This window comes from Artemia sp. Qi Xiang Cuo, chromosome 6, assembly GCF_049724085.1.
Source record: "Artemia sp. Qi Xiang Cuo chromosome 6, ASM4972408v1, whole genome shotgun sequence".
Taxonomy (NCBI): domain Eukaryota; kingdom Metazoa; phylum Arthropoda; class Branchiopoda; order Anostraca; family Artemiidae; genus Artemia; species Artemia sp. Qi Xiang Cuo.
The window spans coordinates 44,018,922-44,046,468 of record NC_142799.1 but is presented as its reverse complement, the minus strand read 5'-3'; the positions used below and the strand labels follow the sequence as shown (position 1 = coordinate 44,046,468).

The following is a 27,547-nucleotide window of genomic DNA, read 5'->3' as shown; positions in this document are numbered from 1 at the left end:
AAAATCTAAAAAACCTAGGTCTGAAAACCCTAAACAGCTAATTAACTATTCTAATTCATGATTTCAGGCACGAAGAACCACAAAATACTAAAGTTAACTTCTCAAATAGTAAATCCCAGGAGTCAAACATACACGAAAACCTAAAAAACCTAGGTCTGAAAATCCCAAAACAGCCAATTAAATATTCTAATTCATGATTTCAGCCATGTCAAACCATGAAATACTAAAGTTAACTTCTCAAATAATAAATCACAGGAACCTAACACCCACGAATATCTAAAAAACTAGGTCTGAAACCCCAAACAGCTAATTAACTATTCTAATTCATGATTTCAGTCACTTAAAACCACAAAATACTAAAGTTAACTTCTCAAATAATAAACTCCAGGAAACAAACACCCATGAAATCCTACAAAACCTAGGTCTGAAAATCCCCAAACAGTCAATAAAATATTCTAATTCATGATTTCAGGCAAGTCAAACCATGAAATACTAAAGTTAACTTCTCAAATAATACAGCCCAGGAACCTAACACCCATGAAAATCTAAAAAACTAGGTCTTAAAACCCAAACAGCTAATTAACTATTCTAATTCATGATTTCAGGCACGTAAAAAAACAAAATACTAAAGATAACTTCTCAAATAATAAACCCCCGGAAACAAACACCCACGAAAACCTAAAAAACCTAGGTCTGAAAATCCCCAAACAGCCAATTAAATATTCTAATTCATGATTTCAGGCAAGTCAAACCATGAAATACTAAAGTTAACTTCTCAAATAATAAATCCCAGGAACCTGACACCCATGAAAATCTAAAAAACTATGTCTGAAAACCAAAACAGCTAATTAACTATTCTAATTCATGATTTCAGGCACGTCAAATCACGAAATACTAAAGTTAACTTCTCAAATAATAAACACCAGGAAACAAACACCCACGAAAATCTAAAAAAAAGGTCTGAAAACCCAAACAGCTAATTAACTATTCTAATTCATGATTTCAGGTAAGTCAAACCATGAAATACTAAAGTTAACTTCTCAAATAATAAACTCCAGGAAACAAACACCAACGAACATCTAAAAAACCTAGGTCTGAAAACCCTAAACAGGTAATTAACTATTCTAATTCTTGATTTCAGGCACGTAAAACCACAAAATACTAAAGTTAACTTCTCAAATAATAAACCCCAGGAGTCAAACATCCAAGAAAATCTAATAAACCTATGTATGAAATCCCTAAACAGCTAATTAACTATTCTAATTTATGATTTCAGGCACGTAAAACCACAAAATACTAAAGTTAACTTCTCAAATAATAAACTCCAGGAGTCAAACACACATGAAAACCTAAAAGACCTAGGTCTGAAAATCCCCAAACAGCCAATTAAATATTCTAATTCATGATTTCAGGCACGTCAAATACGAAATACTAAAGTTAACTTCTCAAATAATAAATCCCAGAAACCTAACGCCCACGAAAATCTAAAAAACTAGGTCTGACAACCCAAACAGCTAATTAACTATTCTAATTCATGATTTAATGATCTTAAAACAAAAAAATAATAAATTTTACTTCTCAAATAATACACTCCAGGAGTCAAACACACACGAAAATATAATAAAGCTAGGTCTGAAAATCCCCAAACAGCCAATTAAATATTCTAATTCATGATTTCAGGCAAGTCAAACTATGAAATACTAAAGTTAACTTTTCAAATAATAAATCCCAGGAACCTAACACCCACGAAAATCTAAAAAAACTAGGTCAGCAAACCCAAACAGCTAATTAACTATTCTAATTCATGATTTCAGGCACGTCAAATCACGAAATACTAAAGTTAACTTCTCAAATAATAAACCCTGGGAACCAAACACGCACGAAAATCTAAAAAAAACGTAGGTCTGAAAAACCAACTTGGACTTGCAAACACCAACCTGGACATACAAACAAAAAGAATCAGACATGTAAACAGAGAAAGACAGGCAATTTACACATTCAAACCAACAAAGAAAAATTCTTCGACTTGCAAACATCAGCCCAGGCTTTCCCCTTGAGGTAGATCCCGTTTATTTTAGATTCTGATTATTTTTGGTTTTCCCTCCCAAATTAAACCTCCCCTCCCCTGCCCTCAGAAATGGGGGAACGAAGGGCCTATGAGCCTTCCCCTTGAGTCAGATTCCCGTTTATTTTCGATTCTGAGTATTTTTGGTTTTCCCTCCAAAATTTACCCCCTCCCTCTCCGGCCCCTCAGAAATGGGGGAACGAAGGACCTCTGAGCCTTTCCCATGAGTCAGATCTCTTGTTTTTTCGAATATGATTTTTTTTTTTTGTCCGTCCCAAATTTACCCTCCCCCCCTCCCCTGCCCTCAGAAATGCGGGAACGAAGGGTCTCTGAGCATTCCCCTTGAGGCAGATAGCGTTTATTTTCGATTCTGAGTATTTTTGGTTTTCCCTCAAAAATTAACCTCCCCCTCCCCTGCCCGCAGAAATGGGGGAACGAAGGGGCTCTGAGCCTTCCCCTTGAGGCAGATCCCGTTTATTTTCGATTCTGAGTATTTTTGATTTTCCCTCAAAAATTGACTTCCCTCTCCCCTGCCCACAGAAATGGTGGAAGGAGGGGCCTCTGAGCCTCACCCTTGAGTCAGATCCCATTTATTTTCGATTCTGATTATTTTTGGTTTTCCTTCCAAAATTGACCCGCCCCCCCCCCCTGCCCTCAGAAATTGGGGAACGAAGGGCCTCTGAGCCTTGCCCTTGAGGCAGAGCCCATTTATTTTCGATTCTGAGCATTTTTTATTTTCCCTCCAAAATTGACCCTCACCCCCCTCCCCTGCCCTCAGAAATTGGGGAACGAAGGGCCTCTGAGCCTTGCCCTTGAGGCAGATCCCATTTATTTTCGTTTTGAAGTTTTGATGTTGCTCCTTACTTTCAGTTGAAAAAATTATTTATTTTTATTTGATTATTGATCGTTTTTTTTAAATAATGCTCGAAAATCCGTCACCGCCTTCATAGCAATGTCCCTTCCCCCATGAAAGCTTCCTTCATGGAAAGATCCTCCCACGTAATCCCCGACCCCCCTCCCCCCCATAACTACCACAAAAATCCACGCCTGAAAACTTCTGTATACTCCCCAATAACCAATGCTATATGTAAACATTGGGCAAAGTTAACAACTTGCAGACCTTCCCCCGGAGATTGTGGGGGATTAAGTCATCCTCAAAGACATAGTTACTGTATTTTTCAACCATGCTGAACAAAATGGTTATCTCAACATTTTGATCGGGTAACATCGGGAAAAAATTAGCGTGGGAGGGCGCCTAGTTGTCCTCCATTTTTTGGTCACTTAAAAAGGGCACAAGAACTTTTAAATTCCGTTCAAATTCTAGTGATATTTCCAGTGACATCTAGGACCACTGGGTCTATAGGATCACCCCTGGAAAAAAAATAAACAAGTAAAATAAAATAAATCCGCATCCATGATCTTTCTTCTGGCAAAAAATACAAAATTCCACATTTTTGTAGATAGGAGCTTGAAACTTCTATAGTAGGGTTCTCTGTTACGCTGAATCTGAAGGTGTGGTTTTCATTGAAGTTATATGACGTTTCCCCTCTTTTTTCGAAAATAATGCAACCTTTCTCAGGCACGTAGCTTTTGATGGGTAAGACTTATATATTTGAAATCACCATAAAAATCTAATTCTTCTGATGTATCTTTTGGTATCAAAATTCCGTTTTTAGAGTTTCGGTTACTATTGAGCCGGATCGCTCCATACTTATAGTTTGTTACACGAACTGTTTAATTAGAACGGCTATTTAAAAATTTAAATAATCACATTTTTATTAATCCATTCATGAGGTTCAATCATTGAAATGTGACACTTTCTCTATTACATTATCTGTGCTGTAAACAAGAAACCCTGAAATTAGACGAGACGTTATGCGCGTCTTACAGCTTCCAAACTGGTATAATGCTCAATTCAAGGCCGTATCCAGGGGGAAGGGGTTTTAAACCCCCTAAAATGTCGGTCTGACTTGTAAAAATGTAACAAAATGGATATAAACAAATTTTTATGCGTTTTTTAGTTGTTTGTGTACCCCCCCCCCCCAAATGTTAAAAAAAGTTGTCAGGAAATTGTGCAGGTAAGAATCAATCGCAAACCACAGGTACACTAGAATTTCACCAACTAATTGAATTAGTTGTACTTACTTTTCATCAGATGGGATGGATGGTACAGTTTGAGAAGGAGATTTGGGTTCTTCATCTCCATCTTCGTCTTGTGCTATCGCAGCAGAGCTCCTACTTCGGTTTAAAAAACGACTTTTGTACCCACTTCCACTATATCTTGAAGAGCCATATGTACTTGCTGATGTGTCATCATCAAGATTAGCCCGAGAACGGTTCAAGTACTTGGATGTAAGTGGATATTTATCTGCGTCTTTTTCTCGTCCAGAGTAAAGTGACGAACCTAAAAAAAAGGACCTTTAATCTACTCTTGGAGCTTATGGACTTAAAGCCAAAGAAATTCCAACTATTTTTTCAACTTTTCCAACCGATTTTCTAATCTAAATCGCTTCAGACTCTGAAAAATGCTTGACCAAATCTCAAAGCCAAAGTAAAAGATATATATTAGCTCCTGTTATTATTTTGAAGAATCCTCAACACCTCACTCTTTACGCTTAAGTTTAAATTTTTTCCAATTCTTTAAGAACGACGCCTGAAACACAAGGTTCGTTTAATTACAACACTAGGAATCTGTTTTAAAAGTACTAAAAAACTTTAGCGTAAAGAGCGAGGTGTTGAGGAGGGCGCAATCCTCTTCGTACACGTAATAATTTCAGTTCGTTTTAAGTTTTAATGTTGCTCCTTACTTTTGGTTGAAAAACTTTTTTTTATTTAATCTTATGACAATTAGAGTAATTCGGATTTTAATAAAAACGATATTCATAAGTAGTTGTGTAGTTTTTTGTACTAGTGTTTGCCAGATTGAAAAATAAGAAACGAGGGAGAGAAATCAGCAAAAAATGGCTGAAAAGAGATGGTACCAAACAGCTTATAAAGGTGCAGTTGATTTTGGGAAATTGGTGCGTTGTCAAATTTTACTAATTAGTTTTTTTTATGTATTTTCACGGTTTAGGGGGTCCACAGGAGATTTTTTTTAAGTTGATGCCCTTGGATCAAGGCCGTATCCAAGATTTTTTTTTTCGGGGTGGGAGTTTACAAAAGATTTTTTTCGGGGGAGGTTTATAAGAAAACAACACATTAAAAACTTATAAAAAAATATGTTTATATTCGTTTTTATTATATTTTTACAAGTCGGACAAACATTTCGGGGGGGGGGGGTCAGAATTCCTGACCCCCTGGCAGTGCTTAGGAAGCCTCTCTGCACCAGCATGTCTGCTCTTCAGCATATGAATGTAATCTTTATGTTAAATAGCGTTTTTTTTAAAGCAATAACATGGAGTTTTCATCCAGTAGTCTCCATTTTATAGGTTTAATCCAAATCAATTCCCACAAATAAAGGAATATTAAAGATTAATTTCAACCCCCCCCCCCCCCTACTTCATCCATAGAAAAACACATTTTATATTCATGTAAAGGCTCTTGCAGAGTTATAAAATTTGGGCATAAAAATATACTTTTGAGGCGTCAGGCACATTACCCAACCCTTATCTACTCAGAATTCTGCCGACGCTCCTCAAATGCTAGTGTTAATCACTTTCAACAATAAAATAAAAATAAAAGTTTTTTAAACTGAAAGTAAGGAGTAACATTAAAACGTAAAACGAACGGAAATTATCACCTTTATGAGGGGGCTCGCCCCCTAGTCAATACCTCGCTCTTTACGCTAAAGTTCGAATTTTGTTCCAATTCTTTAAGAATGACCCCTGAATCAAAAAGGCCGTTTAATTAGAATAGATAGCTCTTTTGAAAGTATTAAAAAAACTTTAGCGTAAAGAGCGAGGTATTGACTAGGGGATGAACCCCCTCATATACGTAATAATTTATAAATGCTCTCTTAAATGTGAGAGCTGCTACTACTTCCTCGTTCACTGCCCGTTTTTTCGTTCAACTTTACCATTCTTTTAAAAATATTTCGAGAATCATAATCATCTCTGAAGAAGTGAATCCCTCTAAATATTTCGAGGGGGAGGGTGTGAAATTCAAAAACGATTTACGGATCATCTTCTCAAAGGTTTGAAGATGAGATTTGCTAAACAAAGAAATTCTTTTGAATCAAGGAGGCACACTTGTGCCTCTTTAAAGAGGCGACCCACCGCAATTAAGCGATTTCCAGTCCTAGCGGTCGCAGAGAGACGGCGGTGATCGCATTTTGTAGCCTAAGCTCAAACTAAGAAACAAGCGAAATTTCACCCCCCTCCGACTTTATCTTCATGGGGGACAGTGGGCCGTAAGTTTCGACCCTCCCACCACAGCCCCTTCATTGACATTTCATAAAAAATGAAATGTCAAAAAAATATCATGTAACAGTGATATGTGCGCTGTAATTGCGTAAGATGTCCGCTGTCCTTACATAAGACCCAGGTGTGTGCTGACATCACATAAGGTGTGTGTTGTCGTTAGATTACAAGCGGGGGTTCCCCATGGGTACTGACGCAAGGTTAGATAAAATTAGGTCATCCATATTACACATGACAGTCTAAAACGGGGTAAGTCGTGTGACGTCATTGGAGTCCAGAGGGGTGTGTTGTGGGAATCTCGCCATCTGAAATAAGATTGCGTCAAGCATATTACACCTGGGAACAGGAGCCGAATTCGCTCAGGTGCGACGGCTTGAGGGGCTAGTAGCTCCACTCCCTATCTGACCCTTTAAAATCCCATGCTAATATCCCTGTCTAACCGTATAAAAGGCGAGGGTGTTTTGTGGGAATCTTGCCAGCTAGAGACATAGCATGCCACAGGAATACTATGCTATTTACCTATATGTGGCATGGAAATCCTATGCTGTTTTTCCTAGGGATGTCACAGGAATCCCATGGGAAACTGCTATAGATGTCGTGACGTCACAGGGAATGTCACAGGAATCCAGGGGGGCTGTCACGGAATCTTGGGCTGTCACAGGAATCCTGGATAGGGCTGTCACAGGGTATGGACCCCCCCCCCCACTACTTATCAGCTATTAGAACAAAGTCAGTGATTTTTTTCGTTGTTGGGAGGGGGATGAGGGATATTTGAAGACTCAAAAAGCGTACTTTTAGGCCCAAACTTTCAATAAAAGGTATTTCCAATAAACATATAAGTAGGCGGAGGACCATATCACATAAGCTCCTCTCATTCTTAGACAAAAGTTAAACTAAGCCTGAAATAAGGGTGTTGTGGAGTGTTACCTTGCTTCCTATTTCAAAAGTATTATAACTGTAACTGCTAAAAAGGCTGTGAGAAGACTATTTTTTACCCCCCCCCCCTAATGTGCAAATATATAGCACAAATTATATAAGGCCAAAGCATTCCGTCACCCGTCCCTTGTCTTTGTGGCTATGAAACGGGTTTTCTCAGATCTTAAATTCAGATTAAGAACTTGATTGTGATCTGAATAATTAACAAGCAGAGGAGGGCGGGTGAGAAGTGTCCTTTAAAAATAAGATTTATCAAATTGCCTTCTCTGAATTAAGTTCAATTACGACCCTGAATTTTTATGCCCCCCCCCCCTAAAAAAAAAAACAAAAAAAAACGCAAAAATACTTTAAGAGGCGGATGTTTTAATTGGTGATTATCATTGTCGAAACATTGTTTTACACAATTTCAACTTAACGTAAACAACAGTACTGAGAGAGTGAGCACCTTCCATCAAAATTTAAATGAGTCCTTGATCAGACAGTCTTTGGTAAAGTTATTCCGGGAAAGAGTGACTACTTCCAATAAAAACTGAAACTCCAAAACACGCGATTTTATTAAAAATGCAAGCATCAAAGGGATTTGATTTTGATGCCAATATAAGTATATAAAATCCATTGATCAAAAATCACTCACATGACAAAATGTCCAGAATTTTTTAAAAAAGGCGTTTCAGACATACGTAAAATTATGCCGATCTTGATGAAAATTAGATAAAAAAAACAAGTTTTTTTTAAACTGAAAGTAAGGAGCGACATTAAAACTTAAAACGAACAGAAATTATTCTGTATATGAAAGGGGCTGTCCCCTCCTCAACGCCTGGCTCTTTACGCTAAAGTTTGACTCTTTCTCACAAACTCTATTTAAAAAAAAAATAACAAAACTTAGTGTTGTTCAGCAATTCATAAAAAAAGAATTATTAATTAAAAACAAATATAGAAGCAAGAAGTTGAACCCCTGACCTCCTTTCAGTTTAAGAAAAAAATTTGTACCAAATGTGTACCAAGTTGGTTGAGGAGATGACAGTCTCTGTTATCGTAGAAACATCAATTTTCATCAGACAAATTTAAGTGTCGCAAGGTGTTCATAAAATGTGTAACTTAAATGCAAAAAGTGGGTGTCCGCTGGCGAGAACACCTTCCCTCATATTTAGGAAAATTGTTTTTTCCTATAACGGTAGCGTTGGAGCCCAGGGAGTACGGTTGTAAGTACGTTTATAGGAAGACATTTCTGTAGACCCATTAAGTACAATTGGCATGCTGCTTTTTTTTAGTGCATTCAAAACGATATTTCTCATTTCCATTTGCTTTAAACGGTAAAATTTTCACTTGGAATTTTTGAGAGGCAATCGGAAAATAAAACACTTCTAGTTGTATGTTTCTTAGCGTGGTTATTTCAGTTGATGAGCAATAATCTTCGCCTTCCGTTCATTATCATGAGTACTTTGATCTATGTTAAAAAAAAAAGCTGATTCCATCAAATATGTTTAAATATGGAACCGATGAAAATAAAATTACTTCTTATAATGATACAACTTCAATTGGTATTAATAAGTTAAACCCAGTAAAACTAACAACTTATTTGAGTTTCTCGGAGATCCAGTAAGACATTAAATTGAAAAAAAAACAAGTTTTTTCTACTTAACGTAAGAAGCAACATTAGAACTTAATATGAACAGAAATAATTCCATATATGAGAGAGTTTGCCCCTCCTCAAAACCTCGCTCATTACGCTAAAGTTTTTTAGTACTCTAAAAAAGCTTTTAATTCTAATTACACGGTCCCTTTGTTTCAGGATTCATACATAAAGAATCAGGACAGACAGTCAAACTTTATCATGATGAGCAAGTTATTGAGGAGGGGGCAACACCTCTCATATAAGGAATAGTTTTTGTTCGTTTTGAGTTTTAATGTTGTTCCTTAGTTTCAGTTGAAAAACTCGTTGTTGTTTTTTTAAGTTTCTGATCGTTCTTCCAATAATACCGGTAAATCCAGTTTCCCCTCCATAAGAAATTCCCTCTCCATGCATAAAATTCCTCCATGAAGGTTCCTCTCATGTAAAATTCCCCCATCCCAAAAAATTCCCCCCGGACAATTTCCACCCTCGCTGAAAAGTTCCCCCAAAAAATTTTTTGCGAACGATTCCACCTGAAAAATTTTCTAACTTATATTAGAAAAATAATTTAATTTCTGATCATTTTTCAAATCCTGCCGGAAATGTCCTCCTCAGTAGAAAATTTTTGCTGTAAATCACACCCTCTCTACGAAAATTACGAAAACGAGAGGGTGTAAATCACCCTCTCTACGAAATTTTTTTACAGACAATTACACCCCTGGTGAAAATTTCCCCCAGACAATTCCCCCAGAATATCTTTACATGTAAAATTGATTCAGCATATAAAAAGTAAGACTAATAATAAGAATTTCATGTAGGAATTCTGGTAGGTTCTCCCACTGTAGAATTCACCCTGAGTATTTAACCCCTGGAAACTAGTGATGGGGGAGGGGGGATTTGGTCCCCCCCCCACTACTGAAACTTTCCTAACCAGGAAAAACTCTCCCTACAGATACCCCCCGCCCCGGAGAAAAATGTCTGTATACTTCCCATTAGCAAAAACTATACGTAAACAATGGGCAACTTTAATGACTTACAGCCCTTACCCAGGGAGCTGTGGGGGATCATACTATCCCCAAAAGCATAGCTATTGGATCTTTCAACTATGCTGAACAAAATGGCCATCTCCATATTTTGATCGGACGAATTTGGAGAAAATCAGGAGCTAGAGGGGGCTAGTTTTCCTCCAGTCTTTTTGGTAACTTAAAAAGGCACTAGAACTTTTAATTTTCGTTCGAATGAGCCGTCTCCAGATATTTTAGTGCCATTGATTCTTCTGGCAAAACATACAAAATTCTACATTTTTGTAGACGGGAGCTAGACACTTCTATAGTAGGGTTCTCTGAAACGAATCTGATGGTGTGATTTTCATTAAAATTCTCCAACTTTTTGGAGGCGTTTCCCCCCTTTTTCAAAAATTATACAAATTTTCTAACGGTCGTTGCTTTCGATGAGTTTCCAACACTAAACTACTAAACAACACTAAAAAACACTAAACTAATCCTATATATTTAGAATCAGCATTAAAGGTAATTCTTTTAATGTATCTATTGATATAAAAACTCCATATTTTAGAGTTTTGGTTTCTATTGAGCTAAGTCGCTCCTTACTTACAGTTCGTTAGGACGAACTGTTTGATCAAAAATTCTAAAAAGATAGCTAAAACGCTTGCTCACTGGAATCTCACTATTTGGGCCATGAGAGTTGTGTAATACGCTACAATTTGTCCACCGCAGCTCTCTCTCTCTCTCTCTCTCTCTCTCTCTCTTTCTCTCTCTCTCTCTCTCTCTCTCTCTCTCTCTCTCTCTCTCTCGCTCTCTCTCTCTCTCTCTCACTCTCTCTCGCTCTCTCTCCCTCCCTCTCTCTCTCTCTCCCTCTCCCTCCCTCTCTCTCTCTCTCTCTCTCTCTCTCTCTCTCTCTCTCTCTCTCTCTCTCTCTCTCTCTCTCTCTCTCTCTCTCTCTCTCTCTCTCTCTCTCTCTCTCTCTCTCTCTCTCTCCTCTCTCTCTCTCTCTCTCTCTCTCTCTCTCTCTCTCTCTCTCTCTCTCTCTCTCTCTCTCTCTCTCTCTCTCTCTCTCTCTCTCTCTCTCTCTCTCTCTCTCTCTCTCTCTCTCTCTCTCTCTCTCTCTCTCTCTCTCTCTCTCTCTCTCTCTCTCTCTCTCTCTCTCTCTCTCTCTCTCTCTCTCTCTCTCTCTCTCTCTCTCTCTCTCTCTCTCTCTCTCTCTCTCTCTCTCTCTCTCTCTCTCTCTCTCTCTCTCTCTCTCTCTCTCTCTCTCTCTCTCTCTCTCTCTCTCTCTCTCTCTCTCTCTCTCTCTCTCTCTCTCTCTCTCTCTCTCTCTCTCTCTCTCTCTCTCTCTCTCTCTCTCTCAACAGTTTACAATAGGATTTACTTAGGCTGACCAAAGTTTAAAAAAAAAAAATTGCTTTCATGTTTCTGAACCAAGCCAACAGAATTTTTTCAGCATATTTCTTGCAAGCCTTTTTTCTAACACTTATATTTTGGACCTGCCAACTGTATAATTTCCATTTTAATTTATGGAGAGTAAAAAGGTTTAAATTTAGTAGGCATATCTCTAGCTCAAATATAGTAGCTCGCAAAGGGAAATTGCTAATGCTTCAACGAGCTCAAATTCAATTAGAAAACTTATTACGTTTTTTCTTCTCCAATGTCTTGGAAAATAACTGACTTAAATTCCGTGCATCTTTTAGTGAAGAACAAAAAGTAAATTTAATCAACATTTTCGGCAAAGGCTTTCCTTTGGTTCCCAAATCATAAATATGAAAGAAAAATTTTTTACAGCCCTGATTTTGTCGAGCAGTAAATATATTCGACTTAAATTAAAATTATAGTTTTTTTTCAAAACTACAGCCCCTTAATTTTACATAATGATGTTACTTTGAACAGACTATATATAGAAACCCCAAACTTTAAATAGAAAGCAGCTACTTAAAAAGGTATTAACAGCTACAAGGTTGTTTATTTTTATTAAAAAACGGTGCTTTCCGTTTAAATATATTTTCGAAAGAAGATTCAAATTTGGATATGCGGCTACAAAACTAAAGCATAAGATGAGACCCTTTGTTCACCTAGATGGGCTAATTATTTTGCAATTTTCAGGATTTACAGAAAGTGAAAAAGCTAAACAAGCTGGACATGAATAATGTAATTTCTTCTTCATAACTGGACTAATTTAATTTCCAAAATTATTGTACTTATTTACACTTGGGTTTTGACAACCCTGCTTTTTAATCAAAAAGTTTTTCTTAAGAAGAGATTCTGGAGTATTTTGGCTGCAGTTCTACAAAATGAGCAATGTGGTACTTTTGTCAAACTGAGATTTAGCAAAACCTTAGCCAGGGAGTACTGCATCGATGTGTTCAATCTGCTATCCCGAACTTTTTTTTCTCAAGAATTTTTTTTCTCCGAACTTATTTTGATATTTTTCTTATTTTTTTAAAATATTATTTAATTTATTTAAACACTTGCAGAAACGGTTAAAAGTCAGAGCTTTTCATGTAAATGTTTTCTGCATCTTGGATGCCTAGGGAAATTTTCCTTGTCTTTTCAAATAACCGTATTTTCTGTTATTCTTCCCTCTTGTAAAATTTATGTCATATAACATAGTATAGTTCTAACTTCCACGGGTATTTATAGTTGAGTTCTCTCACAAAGTTGTTCCTTCAGAAAAAGCTTTTCTTCTTTTACTTCTACTTTTAAAAAATTAAATTTTGTAATAAAAGTTTTGAAGGGTTTTAAGTTTTTTCCTTAATTATTTCACCCGTAAAACTACTACTTTATCCTTGTTCAATAAACTAAAATATATTAACACAAATATTGACTTAAATCATACATTTTCCTGTCATTATGTTAAATATACTTTCCTTTCGATCAAGAGCATATCGCTTTTCAAAGGATGTAGAGATATCTAAATTTGATACTCTATGGCTCTTTTTGACGGGTCAAACTATTTCTACTATCCACTAACTTCCATGATATAATACTAATAATAAAAATATGGCAGTCCATAGGGCCTTTAAATCGTAAAACAAACACTATTAGATGTCACCTATGCATAAAGGGCTCCTGACTCTTAATATGCTCCCTCTCCTAGTTATAAAATTTAATTTATTTGGTACTACAGTTAATGCAATTGTTTTCCAATGTGCAATTTTCAACTAGGGTTGATGGGACGGCCGATGTTGTGAAAGACTGTTAGTAAACCCAACTTGCGGAAATTACCAATTGATAATATTTGTACATTGTACTGTTTTTAGCAAACTAAAAGTTGCACTTTATTCTAAACATCTCGCAATTGAGAGGAAGAGCAGTTCCCCATGTATAAACTGTAATTTTGCTTCTTTTTTTTAATGCTATTTTTTACTTCCTTAGAAAGACCGTTTTTATACTTAGCGTCTGTATTATTGTTTCCTCTTGGTTCCAAAGGTATAACTAAACTTTATGAGAACTACTTATTATCATAGAAAATATGTTTGTATAAATCATGAAATATCTCTTGAGACCCCCCCCCCTCCTCTTGTTTGGCCGAAAGATATACTTTTGAAGACCCAAACACATCCTTTCGCATAAAGAAATTTTAGATGCATCTTTTATAAGTTATTGTGCTATTATACAGTGCATTGTACAGGTTTTCATGTAATTCATCTAAATTAAAGTTTTGAATTATCAAGAGCTTAAATTGTTCCTTTTAAATCGAAATACTTTACATTTAGGGATGTAAAGATTCCAGCAAGTCTGCCAGAAAACCTGGAGGCTATATAAAATACTTTTAAATAGTGCTAAAATCATTGGTTATCGGACAATCTCACAATTTTCTGGTGGTATTTTGGTGATATTCGGGCCAACTCGGCGTTTTTTGGAGTAAAAAAGTGAAAAACGCAGCATCACTTTAGTTTTATCGTAAGTGTTGCGTAAAAAAGTCACTATTCCTCATTAAATGTGCTCATGAAAAAAAGAAACAAAGACAAAGAGAGAAAAAGAAACAAATAAGCACGCATCCTTGGCCATCCTTCTACAAAAGAACAACATCTCGTACTTATTTTAAAGAATTGTGGAATCAAGCTGTGAATAAATTGTCTCGAAATAAAAGTAACCAAAACTCAACATAAAATTAAGGCGGGGAATAACATTTATATGAAAAGAAACTTTATTTTATGCTGGTTCAGTTATGCTTAAAATTTGTTAAGGTTAGATTCCCTCCTATGTAAAAATCTCAGATGACAAGCGTCTTCTTATCAATTTATATTTAATAGAAAAAGAACAGTTTTATATAGTTTCTCCAATAAATAAAAAAGTAGCCTTTGCAGAGTTTTCACTTAAAAATCCAGTAACACGAATTATGAGTCCCATTAAAAAATGTCTAGGAGCACAATATTTGTGAATTAAGTTTCAAAACACAATAATTACAGGCGTAGCATTTCGAATTTTTACATTTGCAGCATTAGCAAAGTTAAATTCAAATACATTTTATAATTTTGCGCTTCATGAATGACAGTAAAAAATGAAATATATAAAAATATGCAATCTTCGATTGCATGTTTCGAAGTGTATAACGTGAGCGCTTGTTTTAATGTGGTTAGAAAAAAAGATGCAAACAAAGAAGAAAAATTCTTTATATTGGATAAATAAGAACACCGATACCTTCCAATGGTGCTATATGGATATTTAAGGGAATTCTATTACTCTAATTCACTTTCTTATACATATATTTTCACTGAATTTGATTCAAAAATATTTCTGCTTTCACTTTATGTAAATTAGAAAGTCGAACCGATATTTGCTTTCAAATTTCGTCCCTTGAGATGTAGAAGGGAAAGACCGTTATTGCATTCTCTGGCTCTTATCACAAATCAAATATGACAGCAGATCTCCAGACCTTCTTGGTAAAACGCGAAATTCATCGAATGAGAGCTCACTTAAATAACAGAATACTGACACAGTACAGAATACAGACACAGTACGGTATTTCAATTGCAGGCAATAAACATAGGAAGAAGAAAAAGATTTGTAATTTGAAGAGGTAAAAGATCAAAGCGATGAAATAATATATATATATATATATATATATATATATATATATATATATATATAGTGCCAGTCCCCAACACGGCTACTTTGCAGGTTTGTTTGTATTGAAATTGTCGCTTGTCTCCTAACTGCATCCTTTTCTTGATATTTTGGCGTCACCATAATGTTCGATACAACTATTCTGGGAAAAGTAGCCTACGAATTCTTCCTTAAAATTGTGACTTATATAAATCATTTGTGGTCAGAAACGTCAATGTACTAGTTTTAAGGAAAAACAACTATGTAGCCACTTTCATGGCCGGGACCCAGCATGGCTACGCCACAGGCTTGTATATATTGATTCTCATGGTTGCTTGTCTTCTGACCGCAAACCATGTGAGCCACTTCTTGATATTATGGGCCGGGCACCAGCACGACTACATGGCAGGCTTGTATATATTGATCCTAATTATCGCTTGTCTTCTAACTGCAGACAATGTGAGCTTCTTTTTGATATCATGGAGTCACTATAGCTTCGATACAACCACCCTGGGAAAATACAAGTTCTTACTTAAAGTTGTAACCTATTTAGATCGATTTTGTGGCCAGAATTGTCAATATGCCAGTTTTAAGAAAACAAACTATGTAGCCGATTTGGAGGCCAGACCCGACACTCGGCACATGGAGGGCTTGTATATTTTTATTCTCGTTGTAAGTAGCAATCTCCAAATGAATCATCTTTGTCCGCTACTCTTTCCTCGGGAGAATGGAGGTTTCCACAGGGAATACATCTAGCGTTGAAGGGTCTCAATGACTTATCATTTTTATTTTTGACCCGTTCTAATTCTCGTTGTCGCTTATAATTCTCGCTGCCGCGTATTTTCTAACCACATATTTTTGTTGTTATCGCTGTGGAATATCTTTTAATCGTATTTTTTTTTCACCCTCATTTTTAATTCGCTCTGATCCTCGTTGTCCCATGTCTTGTAACCGCATGTTTCTTTGTTCTTCACTGTTATTCTTGACTCGTTTTAACTCTTGCTGCCGCTTATCTTCTAACCGGATATTTCTTGACACTAGTATTCTAACTGTATATTTCTTTTTTCTTCATTTTCATCTATCATTACTGCAGAGATTTTTTCAATACCCTTTACTTAAGCTGCTTTGATTGGTCTTATCACATTTGACGGTCTAGGTTGTTTATTTGTACTCTAGGCATTACGAAACTTCTTAATACGCATTTTGTAAATAGACTCATTGCACCTGGCATTTGATACATAGCTATGTTCTTTTTGTAATGTTTCATGCGTCATAGATATAAAAAAACGATACGATCACTCCTGGGGGCAAAGGATGTAATTTATGCTCTTGAAATGTGCTCATAAATATAACGTCACTTATATGAATTTTTTCCAAAATTAAAGCTCTAAACAAATTCTCTCAAACTCGTGATCTATAATCGTTTTTGCAAGCCAAAAAAAATCTCAGGATGCGAATTTTCCAAAATATTTTTGACACGTTCTAATTCTCACTGTCGCTTTTAATTGTAGCTGCGGCTTATCTTCTAACCACATATTTCTAGGTTCTCGCTGTGGCATATCTTTTAACAGCATATTCATTTTTTCTCCACATTCATTTTTAATTCGTTCTGCTCCTCGTTGTCGTATCCTCGTGTCCTCGTGTCCTCGGTGTCGTTGTCGTGCAACTGTATATTTCTTTGTTCTGCATTTTCCTTATCATTACTTAAGACATTTTTCCAATACCCTTTCCCTTAGCTGCTCGAATTGGTTTTGTCACACTTGATGGTCAAGGTTATTCATTTGTGCTCTGGTTATTACTGAACTGCTTAAAATGCCTTTTGTAAGTATACTCATTGCACTTGGTATTTTATATTTAGGTATGATCCTTTTGTAATGTTGCCTGCGTAATAGATACTGAAAACGATACGATCATTCATGGGAGGGAGGGGAGAATGGTGTAATTTATTCTCTTGAAATGTGCTCATAAATATGGGATCACTCGGGGGATTTTTTTTCCAAAATTAAGGCTCTTAACTAATTTTCTCAAATTCGTGACTATACAGATGTTTTTTTTTAGGCCAGAAAAACCCCAGGATGCCACTTTTCCCCCCAAAAAATATGGAATCTTTTTCGAGAAAAAATACATACCTACATACATATACAATTATTGCTTGTTTAAAAAGATAAGATACATCTTATCTCTCTAAGTAAGCAATAACAGTATACTTATTTATTTATGTGTGTAATAGTTTTTCCTTGAAAACTGCTCCATTTTGTTTTTTGAAGATTGGCATCCTGGGATGTTCTGGCATGATAAACAACATCTAGAGAGGTCACGAGTTTGAAAAAATTCGTTAAGAGTCTTAACTTTTGGAAAAAAAAAGATTCTATGAAAAACGTCATATTTATGAGCACATTTAAAGAGCATAAATACGTCATTTCCGTCTCAGGGGTTGTTGAATCGTTTTCAGTAACTATGAGGCATACGATATTACACATACCATGGGTAATGAGTCTATTTACAAAAGACGTTTTCAGCAGTTCCATAATACCTGGAGGGCAAAAAATAATACCATAATACCTGAATTATAATTGGTCAAAATGAACAAACTGGATCATTAAATGAGACAAGATCAAGAAGACGACCTGAGAAATATAAATTCATAACGGTTTGAAATGATCAGCCTAGACAATCAAATATGGCAAGACTAATCCAAGCAGCTAAGGCAGAGGGCATTAAAAAAAATATCTGAAATAATGATAAACGAAAATGAAGAACAAATAAATATGCGGTTAGAATACTTGCAAAAATCATAATTATATGGAAACAAAAACGAAAGTGAAGAACAAAGAAATATGTGGTTAAGAGACAAGCGGCGGCGAAAATTACAACGAGTCAAAAACGAAAGTGCAGAACAAAGAAATATGCGGTTACAAGACATGTGACAACGAGGCTCAGAACTATATGAAAGTGAAGAACAAAGAAGGTGTTTTGAGCACTTTCATAATACCTAAAAGACATAATATAAATTAACAATTGCTCAAAATGAATAAACCGGCACATCAAATGAGGCAAGATCAAGAGTGCGATCTGAGAGATTTAAATCCACGGGTGAAGTGAACATCCTGGCCATCAAATGTGACAAGACCAGTCGGAGCTGCTAAGGCAAAGGATATTGAAAAAAATATCTGAAGTAATAATACACGAAAATGAAGAACAGAGAATATATAGTTAGAATACTTGCGAAAGCAGCAATTGCAACGAGTCAAAAACGAAATTGAAGAACAAAGAAATATGCGGTTAAAAGATAAGCGGCAGCGAGAATTACAACCAGTCAAAAAAAGACAGGGCAGAACAAAAAAATATATACGGTTACAAGACATGCGACAAAAAGGATCGAGGCGAAACTTAAAATGAAGAACAAAGAAATTTGCGGTTAGAAAATAAGCGGCAGTGACAATTACAAGCAAGAATTAGAACGTGTAAAAAATTACATTGAAGAACAAAGGATTATACAGTTAACAAACACGCAAAAGTGAGTATCAGAACATGTCAAAAGTGAAATTGAAGAACGAAGAGTTGCGCTGTTTGAAAACAAGCAACAGCGAGAATCAGAACGAATTAAAAAACAAAAATGGAAGAAGAAAGAAATATTACGTTAGAAAAACAGCGCCATCGTAATTTTTGACGTCAAAAAACTTCGGAGCAAAACCAAAAAAACAAATCTATAAATATGCAGTAAACTACACAAGTGCAAATTAAAAGTTATTGGGACCCTTAAGCGTTGAATGTATTCACTGTGGAGTCCTCCAATTTACCCAGGAAAAAGTAGCCAACAAAAGTGATCTATTTGGAGGTTGCTCTTTGCTAAATCGAATTACATTGCCACCTCCGCAATTTTCAAATGAATTGGTTTGGTGTGTTATAGGACGTCACTTGCTGTCTAAAAAGTTCCAAAAACAAACCATAAATTTGAACTAATGTTTTGCGTTAGCCTCATTTATCGTAAGTGATGATCAAACCATCAATAGTCGTACTTTTTCCAGCTTCAAAGTAGCTGGACAAATTTATCACAGAATAAATTTAGCGGCACACCCATCACAAACCTCTGAAGGTGATTTTGAACCACCTTCATATGTACAAATACACTTTTTATACCCCGATGAAGCTGTGGAAGAATGCCGTGCACGTCCTCTCTTGCAACCTAATCGATCTCTTGAAAGAAATATTGCGAGACACAAACAACTATGCCAAGGGTTACATGAAAATACGAGAATTGGAGGATGATGTAGATCAAACTGCTGATTCACTAGGTCAACAGCTTTAGCTAGAAGACAAGCGACAATGATAATCAATATATAAAAGCTTTATTTATATAATCTAGAGATAGAACTGGGGCAATAAAAAAAAAATTATCGTACATTTGTAATTTGTCTTTCTTCACTGCTTTCACCGTCAAGTACTGAGGACCCTACTTGTCCCAACATCAAAACAAGAAGTTTCCATTAAAGAAAAAATAAGTTTTTCTCATTTACAACGGATAATAGTTAAGTATTTAGCGATGTTATTTACGGAAGTGAAATTATTTACTGTCAGAATGAATTTTTGTAACCAAAAGTATATTGGTGATAAATTTTACCCTTCAGTTGGAATATTATAGCGCAAAAAAAAAAATTTGAATTCTCAGCTCAAATGAGTAACGGTTATACTTTTCTTAACAAGTATAGAAAAGTTTCAACTAATGCCCTTTTGCCAAACGACATGGGTGGTCTGAAAATGACAAGCTGATGCTGAATAATAGGTGTCATACAGGTCTTTTCTTAGCCTATCTTGTAAAAAAAAAAAAAATCAAGGTAAAACAAACACTTTTGTTTTTGGCGTTGAACTGTAATGAGGTTAATTCTTAGAATTTTTGCAGAGTATTATAAAAGAACATTAGCGACTTACGATAAGGAGCTTTTTTCTCCTGTTTTTCTATCAACCAAATGATGTGTTTTCTTTCTACCAATAGACTGATTTTAAAGTCTGCTTTCTTATGCCACAGGCTATATGGTCCCAAGGAGGGTGTGTGTCGCAAATAAATATTTTTTGTTGATTGTCTATTAAAAAAAATTCAAACATCTCTTTATTTGAATTCATATGCGATAAATATTTGCTTTCAAATTCATTTACTAAACGAAATAAGGAAATAACGAACTAAATACATGCTAATTAAGTGAGGCAGGTTCATTGCTCATTTTAGCATTAATTTCATTCAAACTGAGCCAATCTGTGTAAGCAGACTAAAGACTTACACTTACCTGTTCGACTTCTTGAGAGAGCTGATCCAGTCAGATTATCCGTAGAGTTGCCATATCTTGAAGAAGAAATTGAATCATTACCATAGCGTGATGATGGAGTTGTCGTAGTTTCATCACCAAAACGAGACGATGCATTCTTTGTGGGTGTGTCATGTCGGGAATGAGACTGTGTAGTTGATGTCAAAGTCCGAGAGCGCGAGAAGGGGGAGCTGGTCGTGCTCTCAGACTTTGATGTAGTATATGAAGTAGTAGTGTCCCTCGCCTTGGCACTCCTGAAACATCAACATATAAAATATTTATTTAAAGCATTGGATGCTTTCCTGTTATTTTCTTTGTAGAAAATATACAATATAAAATATTATTTAGCATTTGGTAAGAAAAAATAGTTTATACTATCAGTGTGTTAAAAGCTAAGTTTTAAATTCTGCAAATAGGAATAAGCCAAGGAGCATAAATAAACCAAATCCGTATATCAGGAAAAAAAATTGCCTGACTAATAAAAGTTCTTTGACTAATAAGAATTAGGAAATCCTCGTCTCTTTGGGATAATTTGTATTTTTCTAAAAAAAAAAAAAAAATAATATTAACGACTACCCTAAATTAGCAATTCTTCCTAAAATGGAGAAAAAACATAACATAAATTTGTGACAAAAAACAAAGGTCATAAATACCTGTTTTTTTTTATTTATTTTACTGGAGATGAAAAATATAATTTTTATCCATTTTATAGGAACAGGTTTTCAGTTCAAAGATTTTAGTCATAAAAAGCCGTTTAACTTCTTTTTCTGCCATAGTTTTGTTCAACAGTGCATAAAACTACATTAGGTCACTTTTCAAGAAGTTCTGAAATGCTTTTAATCCACCTCATGGCTTATTCCCTTATCACTTGTAAAGTATATATGGTTGTGCAAATACGACCACTGGACAAATAGCCAATTGAGAAATCTTACATACTTTGGAAAAAGTCGGAGATACGTTGTTTGGGTTTGGGAACGGCTGAGGCAAACTAAAAACAGGATGTGATTCTTTTAAATCTTTGAAGCAAATATCAGTAAGCGGAAAATTCCTTCACTTTTTCATCCAATTTTGGAGAATTATGCAATAAAAAGTTGGCAATAACTCTCTTTGTAAAGCATGGCACGCTGTTCTCTAGTTAATAGATGGATTACAATTTTGTAGGAATTCAAACTACCTAATTTGCTTCTCAATTTATTAAATTTATGGAGAATGAAAAATGACACAGAGTAGTTTCATACAAAGCTTTTCTTGACGAAAAATTCAGCTCAAAACATTAAAGTTTGACTATGAGCAACTGAGTAATTTTTTCAAATATTTTATTTTCCTTTTTATAGGATAACTTTAACAGAACTACCTTTCATCTTTTATACAATTAAATAAAAAAGTTAGTTTTTTTTAACTGAAAGTAAGGAGCGACATTGAAACTTAAAACGAACAGAAATTATTCCGTATTTGAAAGCGGAAGTCCCCTCCTCAACACCTCGCTCTTTACGCTAAAGTTTTTATTTGTTTTAAAAAATAGAGTTGTGAGAAAGAGAAAAAGTTTAGCGTAAAGAGCGAGGCGTTGAGGATGGGACAGCCCCTTTCATATACGGAATAATTTCTGTTCGTTTTAAATTTTTATGTTGCTCCTTACTTTCAGTTAAAAAAACTTGTTTTTTTTATTTAATTTCTAAAAGTATTTTAAATAATGCAGGTTTTGATTTTGTCTCATCGGACATGAATAATTAAAACGAAATTTGGAGGTTAATTTTACATTTTTTTTGGCTAAATGGCTTTTTCGAAATTTGATCGGACAATTTTGAGAAAAGGGGGTGGAGGAGGGGGCCTAGTTACCCTCCAGTTTTTTTTAATTACTTAAAAAAAGGCACTAAAACTTTTAAATCTATTTAAAAACGTTTTTATTAGTAACAAATATATGTCATTTACGTATTATCTCGTAATTTGCGTAACGAACTTCAATATTCGTATATTTTTATTACGTATATTAGGGGGTTCATCCCCTGGTCAATACCTCGCTCTTTACGCTAAAGTTTAAATTTTGTTCTAATTCTCTAAGAATGACCCCTTAATCCCAAAGGCCGTTTAACTAGAATAAAGAGCTCTTATGAAAGTACTAAAAAGTATTTTTGGCCAGTTTTATTCTCTGGTTGGCTCGTCTGTTCAAGAGAGTCTAAGATGTGACAGGGAAAATTTTCTTAGCGAGGAATTCGTGGACTCTCGTGAAGATACTGTTGAGTTCCAGTTTGAAAAGTGCACAAGTGATGAAGCGATTAAAATAGTGAAAAATATAAAATCGAATTCTGCTGGGATAGATGGGGTGAATCTGAGAACTTTAAAGCTGTTTTAATGTATATACTGCCATGTATTCCCCATATTATCAACTTATCTATTGAATCGGGGACCTTTTCAGAAGTGCTGAAGCAAGCTAGTTATCCGGCTTTACAAAGGGGGTGCCAGGTCAGATGCTGGAAACTGGAGAGCGATATCGATACAGCCTTTATTGTCAAACATTTTGAAAAAAATGGTTCATCGCCGTGTATATGACCATCATAGGCAGCGCAATAGCGCTGCCTAAATAAAGAACGATGTTGACACAATGTATTATTTTTTTTTCTTTGTTTTAGACCAGGGCACTTCGTATCGAAGGAGTTGTCATAGAAACTTCGAAAAGGGCTCATTATATTAGAAATTGCGAGTGGCTTGTGCCCCTTTTTAATAGTCGAAAGTGATTGGAAGGCAACTAACACCCCTTCCACGCCCACCATTTCCCCAAACACATCCAATCAAAATTTTGAGATAGCCATTTTGATCGTTTTAAGTTTTAATGCGCTCCTTACTTTCAGTTGAAAAAAAACTTGTTTTTTTATTTAGTTTCTGAACGCCTTTTAATTAATGCAGGTTTTGATTTTGGCTCCCCGTACATGAATAATTAAAACGGAATTTGCATATTAATTTTACATTTTTTTTTGGCTAAATGGCTTTTTCGAAATTTGACCGGACAATTTTGAGAAAAGAGGGCGATGGAGTGGGCCTAGTTACCCTCCATTTTTTTTAATTACTTAAAAAAGGTAATAAAACTTTTAAATTTATTTACAAACGTTTTTATTAATAAGAAATATACGTCATTTACGTATTAACTTGCGTAACGAAATTCAATATTCGTGTATTTTTATTAGGTATATTAGGGGGTTCACATCCCCCTAGTCAATATCTCGCTCTTTACGCTAAAGTTCGAATTTTGTTCCGATTCTCTAAGAATGACCCCTTAATCCCAAAGGCCGTTTAACTAGAATAAATAGCTCTTATGCAAGTACTAAAAAGTACTTTTGGCCAGTTTTATTCTCTGGTTGGCTCGTCTGTTCAAGAGAGTCTAAGATGTGACAGGGAAAATTTTCTTAGCGAGGAATTCGCGACTCTCGTGGAGATACTGTTGAGTTCCAGTTTGAAAAGTGCACAAGTGATGAAGCGATTAAAATAGTGAAAAATATAAAATCGAATTCTTTTGGGATAGATGGGGTGAATCTGAGAAGTTTAAAGCTATTTTAATGTATATACTACTATGTATTCTCCACGTTATCAGCTTATCTATAGAAACGGGGACCTTTCCAGAAGTGCTGAAGCAATCTAATGTTATCCCGCTTTACAAAGGAGGTGCAAGTTCAGATGCTGGAAACTGGAGACCAATATCGATACTGCCTTTATTGCCAACAATTTTGGAAAAAATGGTTCATCGCCGTCTATATGACCATCATAGGCAAAACACATCCAATCGAAATTTTCAGATATCCATTTTGTTCAACGTAGTTGATATTCAGATAGAAAATATGTTTTTGAGGAGGATACTCCCCCACAACCCTCAGGGCAAGGGTTTTAAGTTAGGCCCTGGGGGCATATAAGAACGATGTTGGCACAATGTATTATTTATTAATTTTTTCCTTTAGAGCAGGGCACTTCGTATCGAAGAAGTTGTCGTAGAAACTTCGAAAAGGACTCATTCAATTGGAAATTGGAGGGGCTTGTGCCCTTTTTAATAAAAAAAGTGATTGGACGGCAACTAACACCCCTTCCACGCCCACTCTTTTCCGAAACACATCCAATCAAAATTTTTGAGATAGCCATTTTGTTCAGGGTAGTTGATTTCAAGATAGAAAATATGTTTTTGAGGAGGACACTCCCCCACAGCCCTCAGGGCAAGGGTTGTAAGTTATGCCCTAGGGGCATATAAGATTCTTATAGAAAGCTTTGTCGTATAAACATCAAAAAGGGCTCATTCAACTAAAAAGACAAAGGGCTAGTGCCCTTATTAATAGTTAAAAGTGATTGGAGGGCAACTAGCCCCCCTCTCACGCCCACCTTTTCCCCAAACACATCAAATCAAAATCTTGAGTCAGCCATTTTGTTCAACATAGTTTTAAGTTCTGGACATTATGCCTTTGAGGATGACAAAACCCCCACACCCTCAGGGCAAGGGTTGTAAGTTATGCCCTGGGGGCATATTAGGTTTTTATAGAACACGTGGTCGTAGAAACTTAAAAAAGGGCTCATTCAATTGGAAATTGAAAGGGCTAGTGTCCTTTTTCACAATCAAAAGCGATTGGAAGGTAACTAACACCCCTTCCACGCCCAGCATTTCCCGAAACAGCAGGACACTCCTCCCACATTCTTCAGGGTCTTCAGGATAGGAGTTATAAGTTATGCCCTGGGGGCATATAAGGTTTTTATTGAAATTTTTGTCGTAGAAACTTGAAAAGGGGCTCATTCGATTGGAAATTCAAAGGGTTAGTGCCCTTTCTAATAGTCGAAAGTGACTTGAAGGCAACTAACCCCCCCCCCCACTCTCACGTCCACCTTTTCCCCAAGCACATCCAATCAAAATTTTTAGATAGCCATTTTATTTAACGTAGTTGAAAGTTTTGGAAATTAGGTCTTTAATAATTACAACCCCTCCCCCCCTCCACAGCCCTCAGGGCAGGAGATGTAAGCTATGCCCCGGGGGCATATAAGGTTTTTTATAGAAAGCGATGTTGTAGAAACTTCAAAAATGTCTCATTCAATTGGAAATTGAAAGGGCTAGTGCCCTTTTTATAGTCGAAAGTGATTGAAGGGCAACTCGCCCCCCTCTCACTCCAACCATTTTTCCAAACACATCCAATCAAAATTTAGAGATATCCATTTTGTTCAACGTAGTTGAAAGTTCTGGAAATTAGGTCTTTTATGATGATAACACCCCTCAGAGCCCTCAGTGCAAGGGTTGTAAGTTACAAGCTGGGGGCATGTAAGGTTTATATAGAAAGTTGTTGTAGAAACTTCAAAAAGGGCTCATTTGATAGGAAATTTAAATTGCCCTTTTTAATAGTCACAAGTGAGTGGAGAGTAATTAACGAAATGATCGAAAGAAATCTTTCATCTCCCCTTTCTTAGACTAAGCCTGAATTACAGGTGCAGCGGGGAGATACCTCCCTTTTTTGTAGAAACATATTTTCGATATTTATTTTAAACCTTCACTTAACTAAAATAATTTGCTTTTTATTTCATAAATTTATACGTAGTGATGTCTCAAGCCCGCCATTTCCCCAAGAACATTCAATCAAAGTTTATAGATAGCCATTTTGTTCAACGTAGTTTAAAGATCTGTAGATTATGTATTTAAGGATGACATACCCCCAGAGACCCCAGGGCAAAGGTTGTAAGTTATGCCCTGGAGGCATATAAGGTTTTTATTGAAAGCATTGTCGTAGAAACTTCAAAAGGGCTCATTTGATAGGCATATAAGGTTTTTATTAAAAGAGTTGTCGTAAAAACTTCAAAAGGGCTCACGATCAAGCGTGAAACTACCACAAATCAGCATCGATAAATAAATGAAACCCAAAACGAACAAAAATTACAAAAAAATAGCCGATTCAAACTCAAAACGAGCAGAAATTAACAAAAGTTGGGCTCAAAACCCCTATGCCTTCCCAAGGCCAGAATATAATCTGCACTTTACTGAAAAAAAAAACAAATGAATGTGCATTGTCAGCTATAATATACATATACTGATATTTAGTAACTAAAATGTTAATATTATTTGATTTATGAAAGTTATAAAAGTAAAAACATTTACACTTTTTTCAGTGAAGTGCAAATTATGTTCTAGCCTTGGGAAGATATAGGGGTTTTGAGCCCAACTTATGTTAATATCTGCTCATTTTGAGTTTGACTCAAAACCCCTATGCCTTCCCAAGGCCAGAACATAATTTGCACTTTACTGAAAAAAAAAGAATGTGCATTGTCAGCTTAATATACATATACTGATATTTAGTAATCAAAATATTAATATTATTTGATTTATTAAAGTTATAAAATTAAAAACATTTATACTTTTTTTAGTGAAGTGCAAATTATGTTCTGGCCTTGGGAAGGCATAGGGGTTTTGGGCACAGCTTTTGTTAATTTCTGCTCGTTTTGAGTTTGACTCGGCGATTTATTGTAATTTCTGTTCGTTTTGGGTTTCATTTATTTATCGATGCTGATTTGTGGTAGTTTCACGCTTGGTAGATTATTTGATTTTATTTTTGCTCATTTTTTGTTTAATAGAGTATTTTAATTTTCTTTGAAAGACTTTTTTTGAGGAAAAAGTTTTTTAAATTAATCCCATGAAACATAGCCTACTCAGTGGCTCCCAATTCGGGTTTCGAAAAAGTCATTCCACTAGTCATGCTGCCATTCATGTTGCTGATTTTGTAAACAATGGTTTAAAAAATGGTGAAATCCCTCTAATAGTATGTTTTTGATTTTAGGAAAGCATTTGACACGGTAGGTTTTAAAATTTTATTGCAAAGATTAGAATGCTTATATTAAAGGAGTGAATTTGAAGTGGTTTGAAAGTTATTTGTGCGGGAGGTCTATTAAAGTGATGATTGATGATTTTTTTCCTTCCCCTTATCAAGTGTCGTATGGTGTGCCACAGGGGTCGTATGGTTTATGTGGATAGTATGAGGTTTTATCTTCCAGATTGTTGCTTGACGTCATTTGCTGATGACACTGCTGTTACGCCTTCTAGTCGTTGTTTGGATAGTCTTGCGTCGAAAGTGGATTGTGTTCTGAGAAATTTCCATGTTTTTACTTTATTGAGTCTGTAATCAGTAAATGTTACTAAGACTAATTTTATTGTATATTCTAGAGTAGGCAAGCCCAGTGATATTGATGGTAGAATTCTGTTTAATAATAAG

The 27,547-nt window shown here is 35.6% G+C and overlaps 1 protein-coding gene across 1 annotated transcript in view; it reads right to left on the bottom strand.

The window, feature by feature from the left end:
• LOC148951260 (uncharacterized) overlaps window positions 1–27,547 on the bottom strand; it is a 191,279-nt gene that overhangs the window by 27,554 nt on the left and 136,178 nt on the right. The window contains exons 13-14 of the mRNA XM_089091043.1: window positions 20,316–20,587; window positions 4,211–4,469 (exon numbers count right to left, since the gene is read on the bottom strand). Of these exons, the coding sequence (XP_088947169.1) occupies window positions 4,211–4,469; window positions 20,316–20,587 (531 nt within the window). The remainder of the gene's footprint in view (window positions 1–4,210; window positions 4,470–20,315; window positions 20,588–27,547) is intronic.